This window comes from Leptomonas pyrrhocoris, assembly GCF_001293395.1.
Source record: "Leptomonas pyrrhocoris isolate H10 chromosome Unknown, whole genome shotgun sequence".
Lineage (NCBI taxonomy): Eukaryota > Euglenozoa > Kinetoplastea > Trypanosomatida > Trypanosomatidae > Leptomonas > Leptomonas pyrrhocoris.
The window spans coordinates 423286-445715 of NW_015438370.1; the positions used below are offsets into that span (position 1 = coordinate 423286).

The following is a 22430-nucleotide window of genomic DNA, read 5'->3' on the forward strand; positions in this document are numbered from 1 at the left end:
AGAGGGAGAGAGAACTAAAACGAAAAGACGTCGAGGAACAGGCGTATATCAGCCAGTAGTACTAAAAGTGACGTTGAGCAGACACACTCGCAAGCAAGAAAGCGAGCGAGCGAGAGAACTACTGCGACAGCCGGAGAGGGGCGCCGTCATCCGATTAGTGAAGGGCAACAACTGCTCCTTTAATTCCCCCAAGAAGCAGCACCGCCGTCCTCACCTGTGATGAAGTATCAAGGTAACGAGGGAGGGGAAAAAAGAAGAAGAACAGACGCGAGTGTGTCACGAATACGCAGGGGGTGTCTTCAACGACCAGCCCTACCGCACCTCTTTCTACTACGTCCCCTTCTACAAGAGGGTGTACCCGGCCCTCAGGTAACGCTCGTGCAGTGCCTCCTCATCTAGGTCGTCGTCATCGTCGTGCTCATCCTCGTTCGAAGTTTCCTGTCCACGCTGCGACACATCCTCCTCCTCGTCCTCCGCCAACAACCCACGCCGCAGCTCCGCGTCCACGCCGTCCTCGTGGTCCACGTGCGACACGCCGTGCCGGCCAACACCGGTGGTGTTGCCGCTGTCTGTGTTGCCGTCCTTGTGGCTGCGGGCGCGCTCCTGCGCTAGCATGTTCGTCTCCTGACGCAGCTGTTCGCTGTCATGTAGAACCGCCGCTTCGCTTACGACGTCGCGACGCCGGCCGCACAGCATCTGCTCCACGATTCGGCGGGCGGCGCTGAGGCGATGCGTGGCATCTGCGTACCGCGCCGAGGCCGGGTCTGCCGTCGAGGTGTCTATGTTGTTGTTGGGGTCAGGGAAGGCGCTGCCGCTGCCGCTGCCGCTGCTGTTGTCCAGCGAAGGGCGACCGCCAGCCTCGTTCGGTGCATCGGAGGAGAAGCGACGGATGGAGTTGGGGGAGGCGGATGCCGCGCTTTGCAGCTGCTGCTGCTCCTGTTCGGTGTCAGCGTTGCAAGCGCGTTGCCCTGCACCCGCAAACAGTTCAGCACCACACAGCACCTCCTGCACGAGGTACGCCTGTGCGAGCAAGTCTTCATACGCCTTCTGAATTGCCTCAATGCAGACACCCAGTCGCTGCAGGTCGATGTCGGCTTCGCAGTAGTGCGGTGGTGCGTCGCCGCGCCGAGTGGCCATGGGGGGCGGGGCGAGCTGCTGCTGCCCGTTTGGTCTCGACTGTGGCCCCCGTTCGCGGCCGCCGCTCGGGCTGAGGCGGACGTCGATGCTGTCGAAGTAGCCGAGCCTCTCGATCACGGCGATGCGCACCGCCTCCTTCACGATCTCCTGCTCCAGCATTGGATCGCCCAGGTCGGAGAGCAGGCCGAAGTTGAGGGGCACGTCGAGGGAGCCCTTCACCTCGACGTGGACGCTGACCGGGGAGGAGGGCGTTGAGTGACGCGGGACCTTATGCATCCGTTTTAAAAGAGAGGAGGGGGTGCCAAATGTGTTCAAAAACAAAAGGAAGAGAGAAAGAGAGGAGAATGCCACCGAGTTAAGAAACCGAGAGTGTCGGTGCGCTTTTCGTTCTCGTGTGCCGCTGCAGCATCACAAAGCCAATGAAAATTCCAACAACGGCAAGTAAAAAGGGAGCACACGAAGTAATAATAACAAAGAAATAAGGAAAGAAAGAGACGTGAGAAGTATTGCCGGATACGCAAGCAAACACGATTGCGTATGCTCAACGAATACGAGACAAAATGAATGTGTGCGTGTGTGTGTCGGTCGGTGTGTCTATGCGTGTTGGGGTGGGGCGCGTCGCGTCGCGCGCGTGGAGGACCCGCGCTGGAAGCAGAGGGAGGGGAAGAGGCCTCCTTCCTAGAACCGTTGGCGCCTTCTCTTTTCCTTCTTCCTTCACAAACACAGCAAGTGAAGGCGATTCCACAAGGAAGAAAGAAGAAAGACGGTACTATTACTGTGAAAGGTATGCTGTTGTTCAGGGGATTGAATGAAGATGTTAAAAGAAGAAGAAAAAGAAAACCGAGGCACTGCAGAACCTGGTTGAGGAACAACCTAAAAAAAGGGGCGAGTGAGGAGAGTGAGAAAGAAGGAAAAAAAAGGTGACGAAACCACCGCAGCAACAACAGCGGGGCACGCGTATTGTGACAGAGGAGTCGAGTATTCCAAAGGCGGTGCTCCTGCCTCTCCATGCACCCCCCCGCGTCTCTTCTTTTTTCTTTTCGTGCAAAGGACGCTTTAGGCCAAGGCGCCGTTTCCTCTCGCTCTGGCTGCTCGCGTGACACATAAAACAAACATATATGAAAAGGGAGCTATCTTCGTGTTTCGCTGTGTTTTCTATGTCGGTGGCACAAATCTCCAGCACCCCTTTCTTTGATAAACAAAAAGTAGGTGACGCAAAGCAGAATCATTTTCCAATCACCTCCATCACGCGCCTGCCGTTGTAGCGGAACACCTGACCGTACAGCGTTTCATGCGCCGTCACGTCGTGCCGCAGCTGCTCCGTCAGCCGCGCCAGCTCCGCCGCTAGCCGCTCGTACACCGGCGGCGGCAGGTCTTCGCCCTCCGCTTTTCTTCCTGATGATTTCTTTTTTCTCTCCTCCTGCTGCAGCTGCTGTTGTTTTCGCCCAGCGGACTTGTTCACGGCCACTGAGGCCAGCGGCGGTGTGCTGCGCAGAGCGCGCAGTTGTCGCGCCACGTAGTCGCGTCGCGTCAGCGCTTCCAGCAGTGGCAGTTGCGCCTCTAACCGCTGCAGTTCTGCCGTCCACGCGCGTTGCCGCGGCTCGTGTAGTGTGCCCTCTTCGGCGCCGCCGCCTTCCAGTGAGTGTACGTAATCGAGAAAGGCGTGTCGCTCGTCTGGCGGGACTTCCAAGACGTCCCACAGTTGCTGCAGACGCTGCTGATCCTTCTCTCGCTGCTGCGGTGATGAAGGTGCCGATGGAGTTGGCGGGTGTGGTGAAGGGGGAAGACGAGACGCGGCCGCCTCCGCAGACTCAACTGGCCCAGCCGGTGAGAGCGGAGGCGGGGTCGTGCGCCAACGAAGAGTGGGGGAGGCCGGGGGCGGGGTGACGTCTCGGCTCACGTACGGCGGCAACGGCGTTGGGGTGGAGGTAGATGGCGTAAAGGACACGGTGCGCTGCTGCTGCTGCTGCTGCTCATCATTGTCATCGCCCGGGTGGCGCACCAGAGGCAACAGCTCTGACATAAAATGCCGCTCTGCCTCCTCCAGCGACCGCCGCGCCACCGCCTCGCGTTCCTCCTGCAGCTGCCCCACCGCCTGGTCAAGCAAATGCCGGTATTCGTGATCCAACGCGCGGTAGGCCGCGGCTTGTTGCTGCTCTTGGGTCACCTGCAGCTGGGCTATCTGCACAGTCAGCGCTTCCACTGTGCTCTCCGCTGCCGCACGTTGTGCTCGCTCTGCCTCGAGCAGCTTCTTCCATTCCGCCTGCTGCGCATCGAAGGCGGCTTTCAGCCTCGCGCATGCGTTGTTGTGCTCGTCTCGAATCTTCGTTGTTTGAGCCGTCAGCGCCGCCTCGTGCTGCTGCTGCAGACGTGCCAGCTGTTCCTGCTGACTTCGCTGCTGCTCCATCTGCGCAGTTTCCTGCGCCGCCAGTCGATCAGCGAGTTGCGTTCGCTGTTCCTCTGTGAACTTCCCATACGCCTTCTCCATCGCCGCGCTGATGCGCGTGGCTTCCGTGTGCACTTGCTCGTAGAAGGAAGCCTGTAGGGAGGCGTACGACTTATTCCGCGCCTCTAGCGCCTCGCGCAGACTCGCCAGACTCCGCTCGTACTCCTGCCGTAGCGCCGCCTGCTGCTCCTCACGGATGCGCTGCGCCTGAGCGTGGACGTCTGCCTCCTTGCGGATCAGCTGTGCCGCCTGGGCATCACATTGCTGCTGCAGTGCGTGCAGCTGTCGACGATGTTCCTCGTCTGCCTCACGCCGAGCGGCTTCCGTCACCGCCTCCCGTGCGCGTTGTGCGTCGCTCGCTTGCTGGTGGGCGTGCAGGAGCGCCTCTTGCGCGGCGGTGCGCTGCGCTGCCAGCTGCTCCGCCTGCTCAGCGCGAAGGACTGCCATCGCCGCTTCATGCGACGCCACGACCTTCTTGAGATGTTCCTCCTGCTGGGCGGATCGCTGTTTGAACTCCTCCCGCAGCTGCGTCGCCTGTCGCTGCGAACGTTCCTCGCCGTCCTGCCGCAGCTTCGCTAGGTCCTTTTCATGATCCGCGTGCAGCTCGGCCAGATGCTGCGCCGTCTTCCTTTCCTGATCTTGAAGCACGGTGAGGTACACCTCCCGCAGCTCCTGCTCCACGCGCCGCCGATCGGTTTCTGTCGCCGCCAGCGCACTCACGGCACCCTGCGCCACGCTGTCAAGGCTTGCACCGGCGACCTGGATCCTTTGCTGCTGTGCGGCGTCCCACTCACGCTTTTCGCGCTCCAGCACGTCTCGCAGGCGATCCGCCGCCGCCGTCTCGTAGGCGTCCAGCGAGGCGGCTCGTGCGGCGGCCCACGCCGTCTCTCGCGCGAGCATTTCCTGGCGAAGCACCTCGCCGTGGTGCTCGTGGCAGCTGCGCAGGCTCTGCAGTTGCGCTGTGTAGTAGCCGCGGAGAAGAGCCACTTCGCTTTGGTGGAGAGCCTTCATCGACTCCATCTCCGCCGTCCGTGCCTCCTGCCACGTTGCGTAGCGCTGCCGCGCTTCTGCTTCCATGAGCTGCATCCAGCGCTCCTGCGCGTCGTGCAGCTGCGCATCGAACTTCGTCTTCTCTTCCTGTTGCACCGCAACACGAATTTCGTGCGCACGACGGAGTTGCTGCTTCGCCAGCGCGTCTTGCTCTTCGCGCAGCCGTGCCTCGCCTTCCTGCAGCAGGCACTGCTGCTCGGCGCACTCGGCCGCCACGTGCTGCCGGAGTGTTTCTAAGAGGTCATGACGCTCGTCGGCGCGACGGCGCTGCCAGTCGGCCTCTGCCTCGGCCAGCTTCTCCTCCCGCGCCGCAACGGCGTCTTCACGACGCTGCGCATGAGCGGTCAGATCGGCCTCCGTTTGACTCCTGCGCTCGTCGTGCTCACGCTGCAGCTGCTGCAAGGCCCGCTTTGCCTCTTCCTTTTCAAGAACAACGGCTTCCTGCAGTTCCCGTTGATGCGCCTCTCGCTGAGCGGCACAGCGAGACTCCACCGCCTCCTCGCGCCTTCGCACCTCCTCCAGAAGTGTCTGTCGCAGACGCCCGTACTGGGCTTCCAGCGCGTCCCGCTCGTCCGTCTGTCGCTGCTGCGCGTCCTTCAGTCGTGCGGACCACAGTGACGTTGTTGCGTCCACGGCCTGGCTCAGCTCCGCGGCGTGCTGGCGCTGTGTTTGCTGCAATTCCTCCTCCAACTCCACGATGCGGTGTAACGCGTGTGCGCAGGTGGTGGTGGTAGTGGCAGCGGCTGCAGCGTTGTTGCACGTTGACCCCGATGTGGCTCCGCTGCCGTCTTCTCCTTCTTCCACTGCTATTGCTGTTGTGGTCGTCCGTGCTTTGTACTTCTGCAACGCGGCTTCGTAGCGCGCGTCGAGGTCACGCAGCTGCGCCGCAAAGCGCTCTTCCTGTTCGCGCCCTACTTCCAGCTTCGCCGCCTCATGCAGACACTTCTCCTCACAGAGCTGGTCCTTCAGCGATATCACTTCCTTGAAAAGCGATTCTTTTTCGTCTTCGAGGCGATGCACCGCCGCTTTAAGCCGATCCTGCACCGCATCCGCACGCCCATGCTGCTCCTCGCGCTGCTGCGCAAGTTCGTCGCGCAGCGTGGAGAGCTCGGCGTCGTACTGCACCATCAACGTTGCTTCCTTGCTGTTGTACGCGACTTGCAGCTCGTGAAGACGCTCTTCGTGTTGGAGTGTGAGATGGGCCAATGCCGCACGGTGGCTCTCTCGCTCCTCTGCCAACCGCGTCTGCCAGCGCGCCTCCGCGTGCGTCTCTATGGTGCTTTGTTGTGCCGCTATGGCCTCCTGCGCGTGCATGGCCGCCTGTCGCCCTTCGCGCTCCACCGCCTGCTTCTCCGCTACCACACGACTCACTTCGCCATGGAGGCGTTTGATGACGTCGGCGTACTCCTGCTGCACCCGCTGCACGTACTCGGCCGTCTCCTGCGCCGCGGCCGCGTATTCCTCCGCGAGCTGTTCGTATGAGTCCACGTATTCCCGGCCGACCGCCGCCTGCCGCTGGGCATGTTCTTTTAATAGGTTTTCACGCAGCTCCGTGATGTCGCGCATCGCCACGTGCAGGGTCTCCAGTTGGCGGCGGCTGGACTCCCGCGCTGCTACCTCCCCGGTTGCGATCATGCGGGCGTGCTCCTCTTTGAGAAACTGCAACCACTGCTGCTCACGCCGTGCCGCCTGCGCATCCATCAGCCGTGTGCGCTCCTCCATGTCCTGCTCGATGATGGCGCGGTATTCAGCCTTGAAAGACCCCACCTGGTCCTGCACTGCCGTGGCAATGGCCTGAAACTGCGCCGCCTCTGTCTCGACGTTGTGCTGCGCCGTGGTGACTAAGTGCCGCTGCAGCGCGTGCTTCAGCGTCTCCTGATGCGCCGCGCACGACGCTTGCAGACGACCCAGCAAGGAGGTGGCACAGTCGTCGCGCGTCTTCTCCAGCTCCGCGGCGCAGCGCCGCCACTCCTGCGAGACACGTTGCATGGCCGCCTCCAGGTGCTCTGCGCTCGCCACATCGCGAAAACGGATCAGCTCTTCATAATCGGTGAGCAGCTGCGCGGTTTGCGCCACGACGTCGTCGTCGGTGCGGCGCTGCTCGGCCTCCGCACGCAACTGCCGCGTGCGCTGCTGCAAGTGGGTCTTCTTCTCGTAGCTGTAGAGGCGCTGCACCTCCTCCAGCTGTCGGCGCGTGCGGTTTAGTTCGTCCTCGAGGCTCTTGTGATGGTCGATGGCCGGACGAGGCATGACTGTCGTTGCTGGGCCACTCTCTTCTGATAGAAAGCGCACAACATCGGGTGAGCTCGCCTCCATTCGTGGTGCTGCAGGCCGTGCGTCCGGTGGGGACATGTCGATATGCACCGCCACGTCGCGATGCTGAGAAGCAGGACGAGGAAGGAGAAGAGGCGGGCGTGCATGCGTGCTGGACGGCGAGGTCGATTCCCGCGGCGAGGCCGTCGTGGAGCCGGCGAAGGAGGGAGCGGCCGTCGTCATACTCGCTGGTGGAGACGTCGATGAGCGAGGCGCCACTTGACGGTCCGCCTGCGGTGGCGACGGAACACGCGGACTCGGTGACGAGCCGGCGAGGATCGAAAGTTCGTCACCTTGTTTCCGCCGCGGTGCCGCAGCGTCGCGACTGCGTGAACGCGCGGCGGCGGCGGCGGCGGCGGCGATGAGGCGGGCGTTGGCCTGGTGAATACTTGAGACAACATTCAAGTCGGCAGACGCGACGGCTGGCGACGGCCGCGGTCTTCGCAGCGGGGGAGGCTGCGCGTACGACATGTAAGCCGTGTGCGGCTCACTATTCCAAAGGAACAAACGACGGCACACCTAAAGAGGGGTAATATATATGTATAAATATTACAAAAAGAAACCAGGCTTCAATCCGTTTTCAGGTGTGCCACTCAAGGCGATTAGAAATGTATCGGGGTGTATCTATGGTATGGTATGATGGATCCACCCACACATGGGGATCCTATGGGTGTGCTTGTATTTGTCTATTTGATTGGAACGGAGAAGAGGTCGGGTTTTTTTTTCGGTACCTTTACGATTTGCCTTGCGAGAGATGATGTCAGCAGAAACGCGACTGTCTCTTTTTTTGTGGTGAGAAGAGTCTTGAAAAGGAAGGGAGAGAACAACAAGAGCAACAGAGAAAGAAGATGATGAAGCGAGAGCCGGTTTTCTTGTATTTTCTTTTTGATATCTCAAACCACATCTGGATTCCTGACATTCACCAAATGAAACAGCAGCAAGAGCAACAGAAGAGAACGGGATCATTGAAAAACAAACAAACAAACCCACAACGCCTCATTGTTCTCTCCCTTCTCTTTTGTTGTTGAGATTGGCTGCAAGGGCAACCACATCTACCTTGTGCTTCGGCTTTTGAATGGCTCTTGCTCGTGAAAAAGAAAAGGAAAAGGCGGTCGAACTACGCATGCACACACACACACAGCCGTAGACGTCATTTGCATATCTATATTGTCTGTACTGTTTCTTTTATTGCGCCTTCTGCTCAGCTTTTCGGATTCACCTTTCCGCTGCTTCAGCACCGCAGCACACACACAGACACACACACAGACAAACACACTCCACATCTTTCCGCTGACGCCGTCGCACGTATGAGTATAGAGAAGACAACAACAACAACAAAAAAATACAAATAGAAAGATCGTGGAGTGAGGAGGGAGAGGAGGAAGAACACACACATATATATATATTTATGACGAAGGTATTGTTGAAGGCGTACACAACAGGGGTAGAAACTAATGAAAGAGAAAACAATTAAGAAAAAAAGTCGGTATCTTAAATTCGTCTTCAGAAAACGCTTCGTTCGAAGCAAACAAACAAACAGCAACTGATCGAGAAAATAAAAGGAAAGCGTTACAGATACAAAGTACACACACACCAAAGGTCACGGCCAGCGTGTATCGGATTGCTGGGTGGGGTCACCATCGTCGTGCGTCACGGTTCCGCCTTTCTCTCTCCCTTTATTATTATTATTACTTTTCATTCCCTCTCGGCCCTCCGCGGGGATTATTCGGAAAGAAGCTGACGCGTTATCCAGCTCGGTAACTAGCCCGACAGTGTATCTCGTCAGAATATCGAAGGAGCCGCATGGGTGGGTGGGTCAACAATGCACTTTGAGAGAAAAAAGTAAACCCACACAAATATGGTCGAGACCGAGAGGAAATCAAAAAGAGAACGAGCTGTGAGGCGAACCCGTCAACGAAGAATACTAATAATAAAAAAGAGGACCATTGCGGCTGACAAAGAAGAAGAACAGTATTCATGAAGATCCATATACGCAGAAACGCACAGAACGGAATAAGGAAAAAGAAAAAAGAAAAGCAAGCAACCTCAGATTAATCTACCCTGTTGACTGTATTAATGATGAGACCTGTTCCTGGCTGATGCACCCGAGAGGCGCACACACACACTGTCATCACAACCAAAGATCGCAAAAAATGGTTTGAGTTCGTCAGAAGTCTTGAGTGCAGTCAGAAAGTTCGGTAATCTACGGAATATCTACAATGAATCCTGGTAGGTGAAGAACTGCTGTCCATTTGGCCTCTTCTTTAGAGAAAAAAAAACCCTGCAGTCAGAAGTACCGCTCTTCTTCGTTGTTTTTTTTTTTAAAGTAAAGAGAGAAAGAGTGCTTGATGTGAGCCTTTGCATTTCCAATCGACCCTCAGCGCGTATGAGCACTGCCGTCGTCATTTCCTCAGCATTCGGAGATGCGCTCCCTGGACTGTCAACCGTCCTTACCCCCCCCCCCACCCCCACCACACACACATGGACACATGGACATACGTGCTCACTAAACCCAGCATCAAAGAAACACTACGAATAGTACTGCAGCCCGAAAAATGTAGGCACCCAAGGGCCAACACACGCACAGGCACAGGAGAAGGGCGGGTGACGTCGATCAATGAAGGACGGGAAAAAGAAAAGAAGATTACACCACACAAACAAACAAACAAAAATATTACTTAAAACACTATAGAGGGAGGAGTGGCATTACGGAACCTGACAGGCGAGCTACTGAGGATGGTAAGAGTCCAGAATAGCTGCACACATGTTAATTAACGAAACAGAAGAACGAAAGGAACCGAAAAATAATAACAATAGCAAAGAAAAACAGAACACAAAAGAAAGAAAGAAAGAAGCTGAACGGTATTTTCTTTTTTTTGCCCAAAACATAGAAGTTGAGAATAGCAAAAAAAAGAGATATCGTTCTGCTGATCAAAAGAAGAAGAAGAACAGAAAGAGGGGAAGAGTTCTCATATACAAGTATATTTTATATAGTATATACTCTTATATATATCACCAGTCAAAGAGATGAATCAGAACAACAAACCCAAAAGTAAAAAAAAGAAAACGTACTCGCTCCACTTCTCCTTGTGCACACTCGAAGTACGAATACACAATAGTAGCAATACATAATTGTCGGGACGTCGTTTCACTGCCCCCCCGTCTTTCTTCTTTCTTTATTTTCTTTGGCGGTCTAGTGATCTTCACGCAGCGGCTCCGACGCAGCGGGGTGGTTCTCCCTCGCGTGTCCCTCCTCCTCTTCCTCCTCCTCTGCGGCTGCCTGCACCTTCTTGCGAATCACCTTCCCGTCGATGTCGATATCGTCCGATATCTTCGCCGCCGGCAGCATCAGCGTCAGCGGGAAGATGAGCAGCGGGCACGCGAAGTGGCCCACCAGAATCAAGTAGGGCACGTTCTTGAAGTCGCAGACGTTGTTCGCCACGTCCGCCACCACCGGCCACCCAAGCTCCATCACCAAGGCACCGACGGAGTTCGACAGCGCGGCACCGAAGTTGCCGAGGCTAGACATGACAGCCATCACCATGCACTCCGTGCCGCGTGGCAGCAGCCGCGACAGCAGCAGCACAATCGGCATGTACGAGAGGTAGTAGCAGGTTTGGTAGACGATCTGGTCGCCCAGGATGTACATGGCGTGGTCCGGGATGCCAATCGCCACGTTCCAGCGCTTGACGATGATGAGGTCGAAGATGGAGGCGATGATCTGCACTATCGTCGCAACCACCATCGTCACGCGGTAGCTCATCTTGGAGAAGACGTAGGTGAAGAGCGCGACCCCGATCAAACCGCCCACGTTGCCGATGATACTGCCGACGGTGGTGTAGAAGGTGTAGGTGAAGTGCGGCCCCTCGGGCAGGCACGATGCCGGCGCCATGTAGAAGCTGTCCAGCGCCCCCGGCAGCTGCAGGTAGAACAGCTGCTGCAAAAAGATATACACATTCGCCTTGGCAATCGCGAGCGGCAGGGAGTAGAACGCGAGCAGGATGCACACGACGGAGACAGCAATCGAGCAGTAGAGGAGGTCGTAGCTGTTCCCGAGAACCGTGACGACCGTCATGGCAATCACACCAGCGGTCATGACAACACAGTACAACACGATCTTCCAGTTGTCGGTCACCACGGTGTGGTTCACTTCGATGATGCCGAGAAGAACGCGGGTGATGCGGGGCTCCTCGCGCACGACCTGATCAACGCGGCGCGGCGGGGCTCCGTCGGGGTGGGCGGCTGCGGTTGGCGGAGGGTTGTTGTTGTCCAGCTCGTCCTCCAGCGCTGCCGCCACCACCGGCGCACGCGGCGAGTCATTCTCCTCGTCGTCCGCGTCTAGCCTCTTCACCACGACACCGCCGCTGTCGTCGCCCTCTTCGTTCTCCGTGGAGGAGGACAGACCGTGCTCCTCGTCCCAGCGCCGTGCCTCGATCAAGGCCTGCTGGTAGTTGTTCTCGCAGTCCTCCAGTCGCTCCTTCTCGTTCGTCTTCTCCTGCAGCCAGTTCATGGCGAAGAAGGCGGCGGGCACGAGCTGCGCCACGGCGGCGATGTACATCCCCACCTGCTGCAGGTTGCGGTCGGACAGCGGGCCCTGCACCCCGGCCGAGATAATTCCTCCAATCATAATGCAGCTGTAGACGACGCCGACCAGCGGCGGGCCGGCGCGGGGGGACTTACGGAGCAGACGGCTGTACTGACCGGCTACCAGGATGATCACATTCGCAATACTCCACACCGTCAGGAACATGAAGGCGGCTCCGGTGTTCGCAGAGGACTGCTGCGCCGGCAGCAGCGCGAAGCCGAGGGCAAAGGCGAAGCCGAGCAGGCAGGAAATCACCAGGTACCACCGCTTCGTGTGGAAAACGAAGGCGAAAGTGTCTGTGAAGACGGCGGTGAAGGCCATCAGCGACCAGCCCAGACCTGCGATGCCGGCCAGGCGCTGATAGCGCTCAGCGGAGATGCCGAAGCGGGAGCGGAACATGGCGAACTTGGAGTAGTTGATCAAGTTGTTTGCCAGCCCTCGCTGCATGAAGTTGCAAATGGCGAGCATGCTGGGCACCTTCGGTCCGAGGTACTGCACACTGCGACCGTAGAACGGGATGCGGAGGATCACCGGGGCGCAGTTGGCGATGCCCATCGACTCCGGATGCACGTAGTCCTGCTCGTTCGTCACCAATGCCTTCTGGTGGTAGTCGCCGCCGCCGGAGGGAGCGCTGTCGTTGGGCGTGGAGGAGCTGCTCTCGTCCATGATTACCTCCGCCGCCGGGGAGGTGCCGCGGTTATTGGAACGCATCGTTTACTCTCCCTTCCTTCCTTTGATTCGCCTCTTCTTTTATCGTGTGTCGATGTGTATGTGGGAGTATCTTCAGCGTGACGTTTGGGAAGGACTTCTACGGAGGCCCAACGGTCGGGAAAAGAGAAAGGAGAGGAGGAGGGGGGAGGGGGAATTGGTGCCGCAAACACACAGATTTCTAACAAGTGCAAGGACGCATCGCGTTAGATGCTTTCATAAAAAGGCTACGTAGGAGGAGGAGGAGTTGTCAGCGTAACGCTGGCACTCACACACTCGTGATAGCGCGCTTCCTGTCACACACAGACATACGCCTACTCATAGTAAAAGCACGTATGCAAGTGGTGTGCAGCGGTGCCGCAGAGGACGCCTGTTTCCTCTTGTCCGGAAAACGAGAAAAGGGAGAGGAAAGAGCAGCAACGACAAGAAACACCATCGTATTGAAGACGCACTCCTTGTCGTGGCTTTTTTTTTCGCCTGATACACTGAAATGCATGCACTTCAGGGAGACGCCCGTCTTCGCTGTCTCCTCTTGTTTCTTCATTGTTATTATTATTTGCTTGGGAGGGGAGTGGTCTCACGTGCTAAAGGCACCTGCACCCCCCGAACGCAACCCCCGCACAATCGCGCCATCCAGCATCGTGAATGAGCTCGCCGCGTCGATGAACGACAAAAGGGGGAGGAAAAACAAAAGTTACAACACAGCGCAATAATGATGAAGACACGAAGGAAACGAATTACAAAGAGAAAGGCATATATATCTATATATATATATATAAATAGATAAATAGATAGATTGAAAATGAAGGAGAGAGAGACACAAAAGGAAAAAAACGATGTTTCCTACATCTCCCCCCTGTGAAGAGCTTCTTTTTCATTTCCTTTTCAGCTTCACAGGACCGCAGATGCAGATATATAGATATATACGAAACGATGATCGGAAGATGAATGAAATGAAAGGCAAACAAACTAACCAACAGCAGCAACAGCGCACAAGGTGATTCCTTTTCTTGCTTTCAAAAAAAAAAAACTTACTGCTTTTATGTTGCAGTACGTTTTGCGCAGTACACACACACACACACACGCACGAATAAGGACAGTAGCGTAGCGTTGAGAGGCAGAGAAAGACCCCCCGAGCAGAGGAGAAGCGGCCATCAAACAAAGAATCAGCGTCTGAACAAAAAGGAAAATAAAACAAAACAAGTAAATGAATGTACAAAGGTAAAACTAAAAAAAAAATAAACACAGGAGAATCGATACCGCATGTAAAGAAGAAGAGGAAGGTAAACGGCGCTTCACAATGCGCTCTTCTTCTGCGAGTGGCCGAATTCGTTTTCGCGTGTGTGTTCACCGGTGCCTGGATGCGGTGAAGGCGACACGCCAACAACAGCAAAAGAAAGCAGTGCGTGGCACCATCGAGTGCAACAACACTAATAATAACAAGTAAACAAACCCAAAGCACGCGCCAGCATCACACCCAGCATAACCACCACCTCCACCACCACAACTGCAGCAACAAGGAAGAAGTGTAAAACATAAGATCTGACGGCATGTGCACTCCTCGTACACGAGAAACTAGAAAGACAAACGTACTGTGGCAGTTTTCTCTTTGTTTTTACTTTGCTTTGCTTTTGTGTTGTGTCTTGCGCTCTCGAGTCCGTGTACAATCGAGGAATGAGGGCGAGGAAGAGCAACAACACGAGAAAGAAACAGAAGAAGACGAAGAAGAATTCACACGGAGGAACTAAGAAGAAAAATAGTAATGCAGAAGAGGAAAAACGGAGGATTGGCGGCAGCCGTTCGCCTCTACGCGCAGGGATGAACGGCTGCCGCGGAGCTCGACAGAAAGTCCCTACGCGATGTGCAAGAGGGTAACACGTCTCTGCTTTCATTATTATTATTATTTTTTTTGCTTCGGTGGGAGTACGCGTGGAGAACAGCAAAAGAGAATAAAGAACGACGAAGAGAGAAAACCAGGAAAACACGCACGCACGAAATCAATGGCGGAGAAAAAAAAGAAGAAAATTCAGTAAAGAGAAAAGGAAAGGGAAAAAGGCGAAGTGTGTGCGTGTGTGTGTCGCTGCGTACACCGATGCGGCTACGCCGAGAGTCGTCGTGACGACGCCCGAGGATGGGTCCATGACGTACACCACGCAACGAGTGATATTCCATATAAAACAGTTCCAACAAGGCACCCAAGCGCGGAACGGCAACAGGTCAAAAAAGAGAAAGGAAAGGGTTGCGCACGTTTCGAACAAGCTGGGGCGGCCAGTGATGCGCCGAGCTCGTCCGCATCGACAACGCCGGAGCGGAAGAAAGGAACTAGAAGCGAAAGGAAAGAACAGAATCATCGCTTGCGCACCAAGGCACACACACACATACATACAAAGGATCAATGTTTTATTTTTTAGAGGTACCACTGGCTAGGCGGAAAACCTAAAAATACGCACCAATACATATAGAAAAACGGGAATGCGAATGCTGAAAAGGATAAAGAACAACGAGGACAGATATGCGGGGGCGAAACGCATTCCTTTGCTCGTCAAGACTTGAAGAGGGGCGCCGCAGCTGAATAGGAGTCGCCGAATCATTTCTTGCATTTTCCACTGCTTCCCATTTGGAAGTGTCGATGGAACACAACTACCGGACCCACAATGTGAAGAGAGACAGGAAGAAAAAAAAGCCTGCATCCCCCCCTCACCCCTCACCCATCACTGCCCACACACGCACACGCACACGCACACGGATATACGAGCAAAGTACAGCTGGGACAACCAAACCCGCGGTGGTGAGCCCATCGAACGTTTGTCTATGGTGGTGAGGAGGCGGAGAAGATAGGAAAAGGAGAAGGGGGAGGGGGAAAGCCAAACCTGAAAATAACATCAATCGCAGAAAAAGCAGAGGTTTAGTGCTTGTATACGCATCTCAGAGGCATCTTTTGTATTTCCTTTGGTTACGTACCCCTGAGTGTCTACGTATGTGTGTGTATGTGTGTGTGTGTGTGTGTTGCAGCACGAGGGAGCTGTAAAAGGTCTAAAAGCGGCGTAGCTTCCGAATATCAACGGTGTATATCGGGTGGATACATCGGCAGCAGTGATAGTGGCCGTGACGGCGAGAGAAACCAAGCGAAGGAAATATCTTCAACAACCACAAAAGCACAGACACACACACACGCTCAGAAACAAAACAAAAATCAAACAAACAAGGAGCTTTGAGAGATATCCGTAGAGGAAAGATAACGAGGAAAGAAAAAGCAACGGCTAGCAGGGTAGACCACAGGCATCTGCGTGTATTTATCAAAGGACCTATCCAGCAGCGTCTGACTTTCGAGGCCGCGGGGTCGGAAAAGAAAAAAAAAACAAAAAATGTCCAAGTAAGGGACACACTGCCGAGAATGAGGTGCGGAGGCCACAAACAACAAATAATAACAATAATAATAATAAAGAAGGGTGATACATCATGTGTGTCAATAATAATAATGATAATAACCAAAAAAAACAACAACACACACAGTGAAAATGAGAGAGGTGGGCGCAAATTCCGCCGCCCCGCCTTACCCCCCCCCCCACCCCACCACACTTCCTCTTCCGTTCTTGCTGCAATACAGAGTGGCGAAAGCGTGACGGCGACGGTACGAAGGAAGAAGAAAAAACACACAAAAAAACGCGCATAGAGGAAAAAACAGAAGGTACTTTAAAACCAAAGCAAGACAACGGAAAAAGAAAGAGAAAAAACCATGATCGTTCTAAGTACATCGGTGATACTAACAAGGGAGGTAGCCACGCATTACGTATGCCACGTTGGGTGCGCGGCGGGTGCGTTCACGACTTTGCCGGACGCCAACGCCGACTCCTCCTTCCACGACGCCGTCGCAGAAGGCCCGCGCGGCAACGCGCCGTCCCGCAGACTTGACAGACAGAAGTTACCCGGGCTCACACTAAAGCCGCGGTCCGCCACTGTCGACACCGCCCGCACAAGCCGCGCAAAGTCCTCCAGGTGACACTCACACGCACGTTGATCTTCCGGCGCGGTGGGCAGACCGGCACTGTGCACCCCGCGTTGGACTTCGCTCGCCGTGGCGTCCACCATGCCGAGTCGGGCGTAGAGGCCCTCCGCGATGCACCGCAGCAGCGGCACCGTGCAGGAGGGGATGTTGGCGTCGTGCAACGCCGTCAGGGTGACGCTCCCGCCGGCGGGCTCGGACGGGGTGAGAGAGTTGGAAAAGAAGGGGTCGTACACGCCACGAGAACCTTGGGCGGTGGTCGCTGCCGCAAAGCTGCTCGTTCCCTCTGCGAGTGCGGGGGTGTTCACCTGCGAGGCCACCGCTGTGGCAGTCGCGTTGTCCTCGCCGTCCTCGCCGTCCTCGTTGTCGTCCACCACCATGCCGTAGAACGCAATCCGAATGGCCTCGGCGGAGTAGCGGCCTTGAATCTTAAACGCCATTCGCGCCAGAAATGTTTCGAAGGGCACGGTGGGCATTGCTGCTGCTGCTGCTGCTGCTGTGTCATTATCTGCCAGGCTCCGTTTGGCGAGGGGAGGGGGTGGAATCGAGGTCGAAGCGAAGTAGCCGTCTGCTGTCGTGGGCCGCCCAGGGACGAGCATCTTTGGCAGAGATTCCCGCACTGGATGGGCGCTGAAAGTCGTGATGTTCGGGTCCGCCATCTCTGTTGTGTTGCTCTGGTGGCTGACGCCGTCGCCTTCCACAGTGGACTCCGTTTGTCGGGCGTCAAACGACGTGGTCCCCGGCAGGGCCTCTTCCATGCCACAGTGTCGGGCAACGGCCACATCCATCGAGTCCTCCGTGCCCACGCTGCCCACGCGGCGGTCCAACGGACTCGCTAAGGCGGAGACCGACTCCGCATCCGCACGTCGCGGGCTGTGCCTCTTCGTCGCCGCGCCGCTGTCGGACGCACCACACGGCAGAACCGATTCGTCATACAGACTGCCATGCGTTGCGGTAACGGCCGTAGCAGCGGTGCCAGTTGCGCCTGAGTTCCCCACGTGAAACTTCCCTGCTCCATCGACTCCAGCAGCGGCGGCGCCTCCGTTGTTGTGGTTGCTGATGATGTTGATGTTGCCGTCCGTGCTGCTTCCCCGCAGTGGCCCATTCACCGTTGCGGCGCTGGAGGCCTCACGCGGCGGACGCCGGCTCTGATTGCTGCCGGGCGCCCGCGTCGACGTCGTTGACGACGATGGTGGTGGTTGTAATGTTGCCGCTGCCGCTGATGCCGGACCTTCTAAAGCGATCGCAGTGGCAGGTGAAGACGCAGAAGGTGCCTTTGCCCAATACCGTGCGCACGGTTGCAGCTCCTCAAACAAGTCGAGCAGCGCAGCCCCGTCCGGAAAAGGAAAGGCCACCGTCTCCATAATCGTGGCCAGGTCATCCAAGGTGATCAGCGGACACTCAATACCGCCGCCGCAGCTCTCCTCCTTCGCGAGGCGAAACTCAGCCATAAACTCCTGCAAGTCGACAGAGTTCACGCTGAAGAGGGAGCTGACGTCGCTGGGCGTCGCCTCGCCGCGTTCCAGCCCCGACACGCTGCCCGTAAATGATGTATGTAGCCCCATGGCGCGAGACAAGGGGAGGTAGCTGGACGGGCCGCCTGCTGCGCTGCCGAAGCTGTGCTGGGGTAGTCCCCCGCCCATGTGGAAGCTCGAGCGTTGGAGGTAAAAAGGGGAGCTGAGTTTGCTGCCGGAGCCGTGGGTGCCGCGGAAGTTCGCCGTGTGGCCGAGACTTCCAGCGCTGGCGAGTCGAGTGTGGAGCGACGTCGTCGGCGCTGACGGCGGTGGGGCGCGCAGTGCCCGACTGTTGTTATTGCTGCTGTTTGTACTGCCGATGCTGCCCGTGTCAATGGTGAGCGCCGGGGCCGGCGAGGCGAACGAGCTCGTCGTAGTGATACCATTGTTATTGGTACTGTTGTCCTGCGTGTTGCTGCCGCTGCTCGGTATGGTGGTGGTGGTTGCTGTGGACTGCGAACTCGCGTTTGCCCTGTTCGCGTTGCCCAGCTCGCTGACGAGGTGGCTGCGTCCGCTCTGCCGCGGCTGCACAGGGCTGGAGCGGCCACGCGCAGGCACGTCCGCGGCAGCGACGGCGCCGCCACCATTGTCGTTGCTGTGCGGGTGGGTGGGGAGAGGCGTAACGAGCCGCCCCGGACGACTCCGCGGTGGCCGCTGTGGTTGCTGGTCTTGTGGGGGAGCAGCCTCAGCAGATGGTGGCGCAGGAGCACTCGCCTCAACGCCGTCGCTGCTGAGTCGAGTGTCGGTGATTGTCGTAGTGGCGGGTGTGGCTGCGACGGCCGATTCCTCTTCCGGACTACGTGTTCTGGGTGGATACGTGCCTCCGTGACTGTTCGAGCCCGGCACAACATCGCCGGCATCCGAAGGCAGCGGCGCGGGCCGCGACGACGTCCTCCTGCACTCCACGGAGTCTTTTTCTTCCCTGTTGACGTTGTTGACGGATTCGGACGGCGCTTCCTGCTGAGCCGTTGCGCACGGGGCCACGCTCGGCGGCTGCGGCACGGCGTGCGGGTTGAGGTGGGCTAGGTAGTGCAACGGATCCTCTGGTTGAACCGTCAAGACGTGCTGGTAGAGGTTGTTCACCAATGCCCGCACACGCGGGTTCTCGCGCACGAAGGCCTCGCCGCTCCCGTTGCCCATCGCCTCCATCTCCGACGAGAGGGTGCGGTGACGAGGAAGATTACCGCCGTTGTCGTGTGTAACGCGTCGCGATGTCGTCGTCGTCGTTGCAGCGACAGCAGCGGCGATGTCACCCGACGACGGTGGCGGCGGCGATTGAATGGGCAGGGGTTCCTGCCGGGCCTCTTGCGCGCTGCGGTCACCGCCTCCCCTCTGCACATTTGCGCTGCGACTCCGCAGTGCGCTGGTAGTGGTAGTGGCGGTGGTGGCCGCAGCGGACGGCTTCCAATCGATGCTGTCACCGCCGTTGCTGCCACCACCGTTGCTGCTTGGACTGCTGTGCCTTTCATCCCGCGCGACCCCACCCGTCAAACAGCACCGACGGGCTGGCGAGGTGATGGGGAGAGCGGTGACGTCCGGCTGGGAGGCCATCCGCGCTGGCGAGGTCAGCACGCACACCGACGATGCCGACGTCGCCGGGAAGGTGGCGGGCGCCATCGCACCCAGTTTACTCGGCTGCAGCGTCGGCGGAAGACGACTCGTCGATCCGCTGCTGTGACGACGTGGACGTTGTTGCCGCGGCGACTGCTGCGACGAGGCGTCTCCGGCACATTCCCCGGCTCCGTCGCCATCTCCCTTGTCCCAGACGGTGGTGGGGTCACTCAAGCTGCGTAGACGGGCTGGCGGGGCAGACGGGCTCGTTGTCGCGGTGACGGCGGCGGTGGTGGCTGTGTTGGCCTGTGACGCCAACCGGCCAGGGGAGAGCGCGGTGCTGCTCTCCGTGCGTGTCGGCAGCGACTGCGAGGGCGAGTTGGCCGACGGCCGTGCCGTGGGCGTGTTGGTCGTAGACGAAAGCGCCGGCATGTGAGGCACGTAGGACGTGGCGCGGTTCGACGGCGGGGACGGGTGGTGGCTGCTGTGGCCGGTGGAGAGGTCCGGGGTGTGGAGGGAGCTGACGCCGGGTGCGGCCGGCAGCGAGCTGGCGAACACGTCCTCAGTGAGCGGTGCGACGGTGCGGGATGGCCGGTGACGCGCCGCAGAGGGAGAAGGCAGTGCTGAGGAGGACAACGGACGCGTGGGGGCCGTTGTTGGTGCCGTCGTCGTTGTTGTGGTGGTGGTGGACAGAGTCGCCGGAAGCGGCCGCTGACTGCCTGCTCGCGTGCGAGTCTGCATGGATTAGTGTTGTAAGAGAGCAAGGAGCCGGCTTAAATGAAGTAGTTTTTAAATCCAACCAGACAACGCTTCTCGTAAATGAACACACGAAGCTCTCACCACAAAGAAGAAAGATACAATGCGAACACACACGCACACGCGCGAGAGAAACGGCCGACACAGAATCTTCCACTCCCCTTGAACGAAGTGCAGCGCCACACGCAGCAATGACCAATACTAACAATAATAGGAATAACAAAGCGAACAGTAAATACAGAAGGAGAAAACACACGAGCCTTTTTTTTTCTTCTTCTTCTTTTGTGCGATTGATGCAGAGTGTACGAAACGCGGAAGTACAACGAGACAGAATTTTGACGGCCAACGTATATACAGCCCAAGACGGCGATAGCAGAGGGAGAGAGAACGAGAGAGAACGAGTTGGAAGTTCGAAAAACAACAAAAAAGAAGTGTAATCAACACGAGCAACAACACCACAGAGAAGGAGAAAACGAGAGAGAAAAAAAAAAAGAAACAGCTTGAGTGCTGGAGGCAGGCGAAACGCGAAATGCGGGAAGCAAAGGAAGATGAAAAGGAAAAGAGAAACACACACACACACACGTAAAAAGAAGAGCTTGGTGCAAAGTGGGAAAAAACGGAGACACTTCCCCAATCATGCGCCGCTTCTGTTTGCTGCCACCTTGTCAGAGGGAAGGTCGCGAAGAAGAGCGCGAAAGGAAAAGGAAAAGTAAAAGAAAACAATGCAATACGCGGTGTCGGAGCGAGCGAGCGAGAGAGAGAGACACTTCGCCAACCTGAAGTCAAACCTAAAGAAAGAGCTGGGGGACTCGAGAGGGGAAATGGCCAAACGTTACCGAGCGTGTTGACGGAGAATAGAGGCTACGGGCGCCGGCTTCGTTGTCGTTGCGGTGTGGTGGTTCCGTATTAACTGGTCGGGCAGATCTTTCTCACTTCCATCTACTGTTAGCGTGGTGGAAGAAGAAAATACATAGGTTTGATAATTGTGCATTCCAGTAAATCAGGTGCGAGGCCAACACGTTAACGATTGTGTTGAGGGAGAGAGAGAAAGAGAAAGGAGAAGAAAAAGCCACAGTTGAAATCGAATTACGCCGACAGTTATTATACATCAATCTGTGTCTTCGCACTCACCCACACAAAAAGGCATGCGCTGATGTGCATGGAGATGTCTGAATGCAAGCGGATGCTCTCTTATGAATGAACCTCATTTTTTGTTTTCCTTCTCCCGTCTCGCGTAGCGTCACGGCGCGTTGCATCTTCACGCATCACATCATTATTCTTATTCTTATTCTTATTGTTGATGTGCGCAGTACCACTAAGAACTAAAATATCAAGAACAAAGAAAAACCAAGAGAAAGAGGACCCCGTCCATCTCTCGCGCGGCATATTCTGTTGCACCCACCCCCTCCCACCGTAGTCGAAGCTCACGTGCGCTGAAGTCGTACACCTCCGTGACATTCAACCGAAAGAAAGGTTCGCAGCGTAAAAATCACTGGAGAGTGCACCGTGCTCGTGCACAAGTGCGAGCAGGAGGAGCCATCAACGAAAAGGAAGAAAGAAAAAAAAGAAGTTGAAAGGCCCAAGCAGAGGGGCAAGTGATGAGAACTGGTAATGTGTTGGTGGCACACAGCGGGGGTGACAAGACCACCTAAAAACAAAACACATGTGAAACAGGGAAGAACACGTTGGGGAGAAGAGCGTGAAGGCGCGGAGACGGGCCGTGACAGCTCGCCACCCCCTCGCAGGATAACACAAGCAAGCAAACAAACAGCGATAGTAAGAGCATTACAGATAAAGAGTATGTGTACACGATAACGGCCATCAAGGGAAGAGAAAATCATAAAAAGGAATAAAAAATGCTTTCGTGCTGGACGAGAGCCGGGACCCTACAAGGTAGCTTTCCTGCAGTGCATGTTCCTTCAGTTTTCTTCTCATTTATTTGAGGCGCAGTAACGAGGAGGCTTCCCTCAAACAACACGTTGCCGCAGACGGCGATGAGGTACACCGCACGCTGCTGTTGGCTGTGCCCGCCACGCACCAATGCGCTCCGCATGCTGTACCGATTGCGGAAACGCAAGACCCCCCCCCCTCCAGAGACGGCCTGAGGAGACCTGCAATTGCACGCGGCAGCGCCGGTCGTTGTTGCAACGGTACACGACGCGCCGAGCGGGGGCTTGTGGTGCCTCCAACTCCGTGTACACGGTGCCGGCAAGAGCTCTGGAAGACCGCCACAATATGCGTATCGTGGAGAGACGGCCGCGAAGGCCAGAAGGGAGCAGGATGCCGGCCCGACCGTCGTTGCTGCCTGAGAAAGAGAAGCAACGAGACGGTGGCGGTGGTGGTGACAGTTACCTGCGCGTTGGCGAT

General features: G+C 56.7%; 5 protein-coding genes across 7 annotated transcripts; all 5 read right to left on the reverse strand.

Moving 5' to 3' along the window:
* Positions 1–342: 342 nt before the first annotated feature.
* On the reverse strand, positions 343–2011 carry ABB37_06429 (hypothetical protein; the record flags this gene model as incomplete). 3 transcript variants are annotated; one of them, XM_015804749.1, is made up of 1 exon in its annotated part: positions 343–2011. In XM_015804749.1, exon 1 carries the CDS (start codon positions 1411–1413, stop codon positions 343–345), a length of 1071 nt encoding a protein of 356 aa, XP_015656727.1. In that variant the 5' UTR covers positions 1414–2011. The 3 variants fall into 3 exon arrangements, with proteins under 3 accessions (XP_015656727.1, XP_015656726.1, XP_015656725.1); XM_015804748.1 differs by having other exon boundaries at positions 343–1995; XM_015804747.1 differs by having other exon boundaries at positions 343–1986.
* A 351-nt stretch (positions 2012–2362) lies between these two features.
* On the reverse strand, positions 2363–7750 carry ABB37_06430 (hypothetical protein; the record flags this gene model as incomplete). Its single annotated transcript, XM_015804750.1, has 1 exon — positions 2363–7750. Exon 1 carries the CDS (start codon positions 7415–7417, stop codon positions 2363–2365), a length of 5055 nt encoding a protein of 1684 aa, XP_015656728.1. The 5' UTR covers positions 7418–7750.
* A 2389-nt stretch (positions 7751–10139) lies between these two features.
* ABB37_06431 (putative pteridine transporter ft5) lies at positions 10140–12340 on the reverse strand (the record flags this gene model as incomplete). Its single annotated transcript, XM_015804751.1, has 1 exon — positions 10140–12340. Exon 1 carries the CDS (start codon positions 12240–12242, stop codon positions 10140–10142), a length of 2103 nt encoding a protein of 700 aa, XP_015656729.1. The 5' UTR covers positions 12243–12340.
* A 3685-nt stretch (positions 12341–16025) lies between these two features.
* ABB37_06432 (hypothetical protein) lies at positions 16026–20048 on the reverse strand (the record flags this gene model as incomplete). Its single annotated transcript, XM_015804752.1, has 1 exon — positions 16026–20048. The coding sequence occupies one exon, from the start codon at positions 20046–20048 to the stop codon at positions 16026–16028; it is 4023 nt and encodes a 1340-aa protein (XP_015656730.1).
* A 452-nt stretch (positions 20049–20500) lies between these two features.
* Positions 20501–21006, reverse strand: ABB37_06433 (hypothetical protein; the record flags this gene model as incomplete). Its single annotated transcript, XM_015804753.1, has 1 exon — positions 20501–21006. Exon 1 carries the CDS (start codon positions 20699–20701, stop codon positions 20501–20503), a length of 201 nt encoding a protein of 66 aa, XP_015656731.1. The 5' UTR covers positions 20702–21006.
* Positions 21007–22430: the final 1424 nt, after the last annotated feature.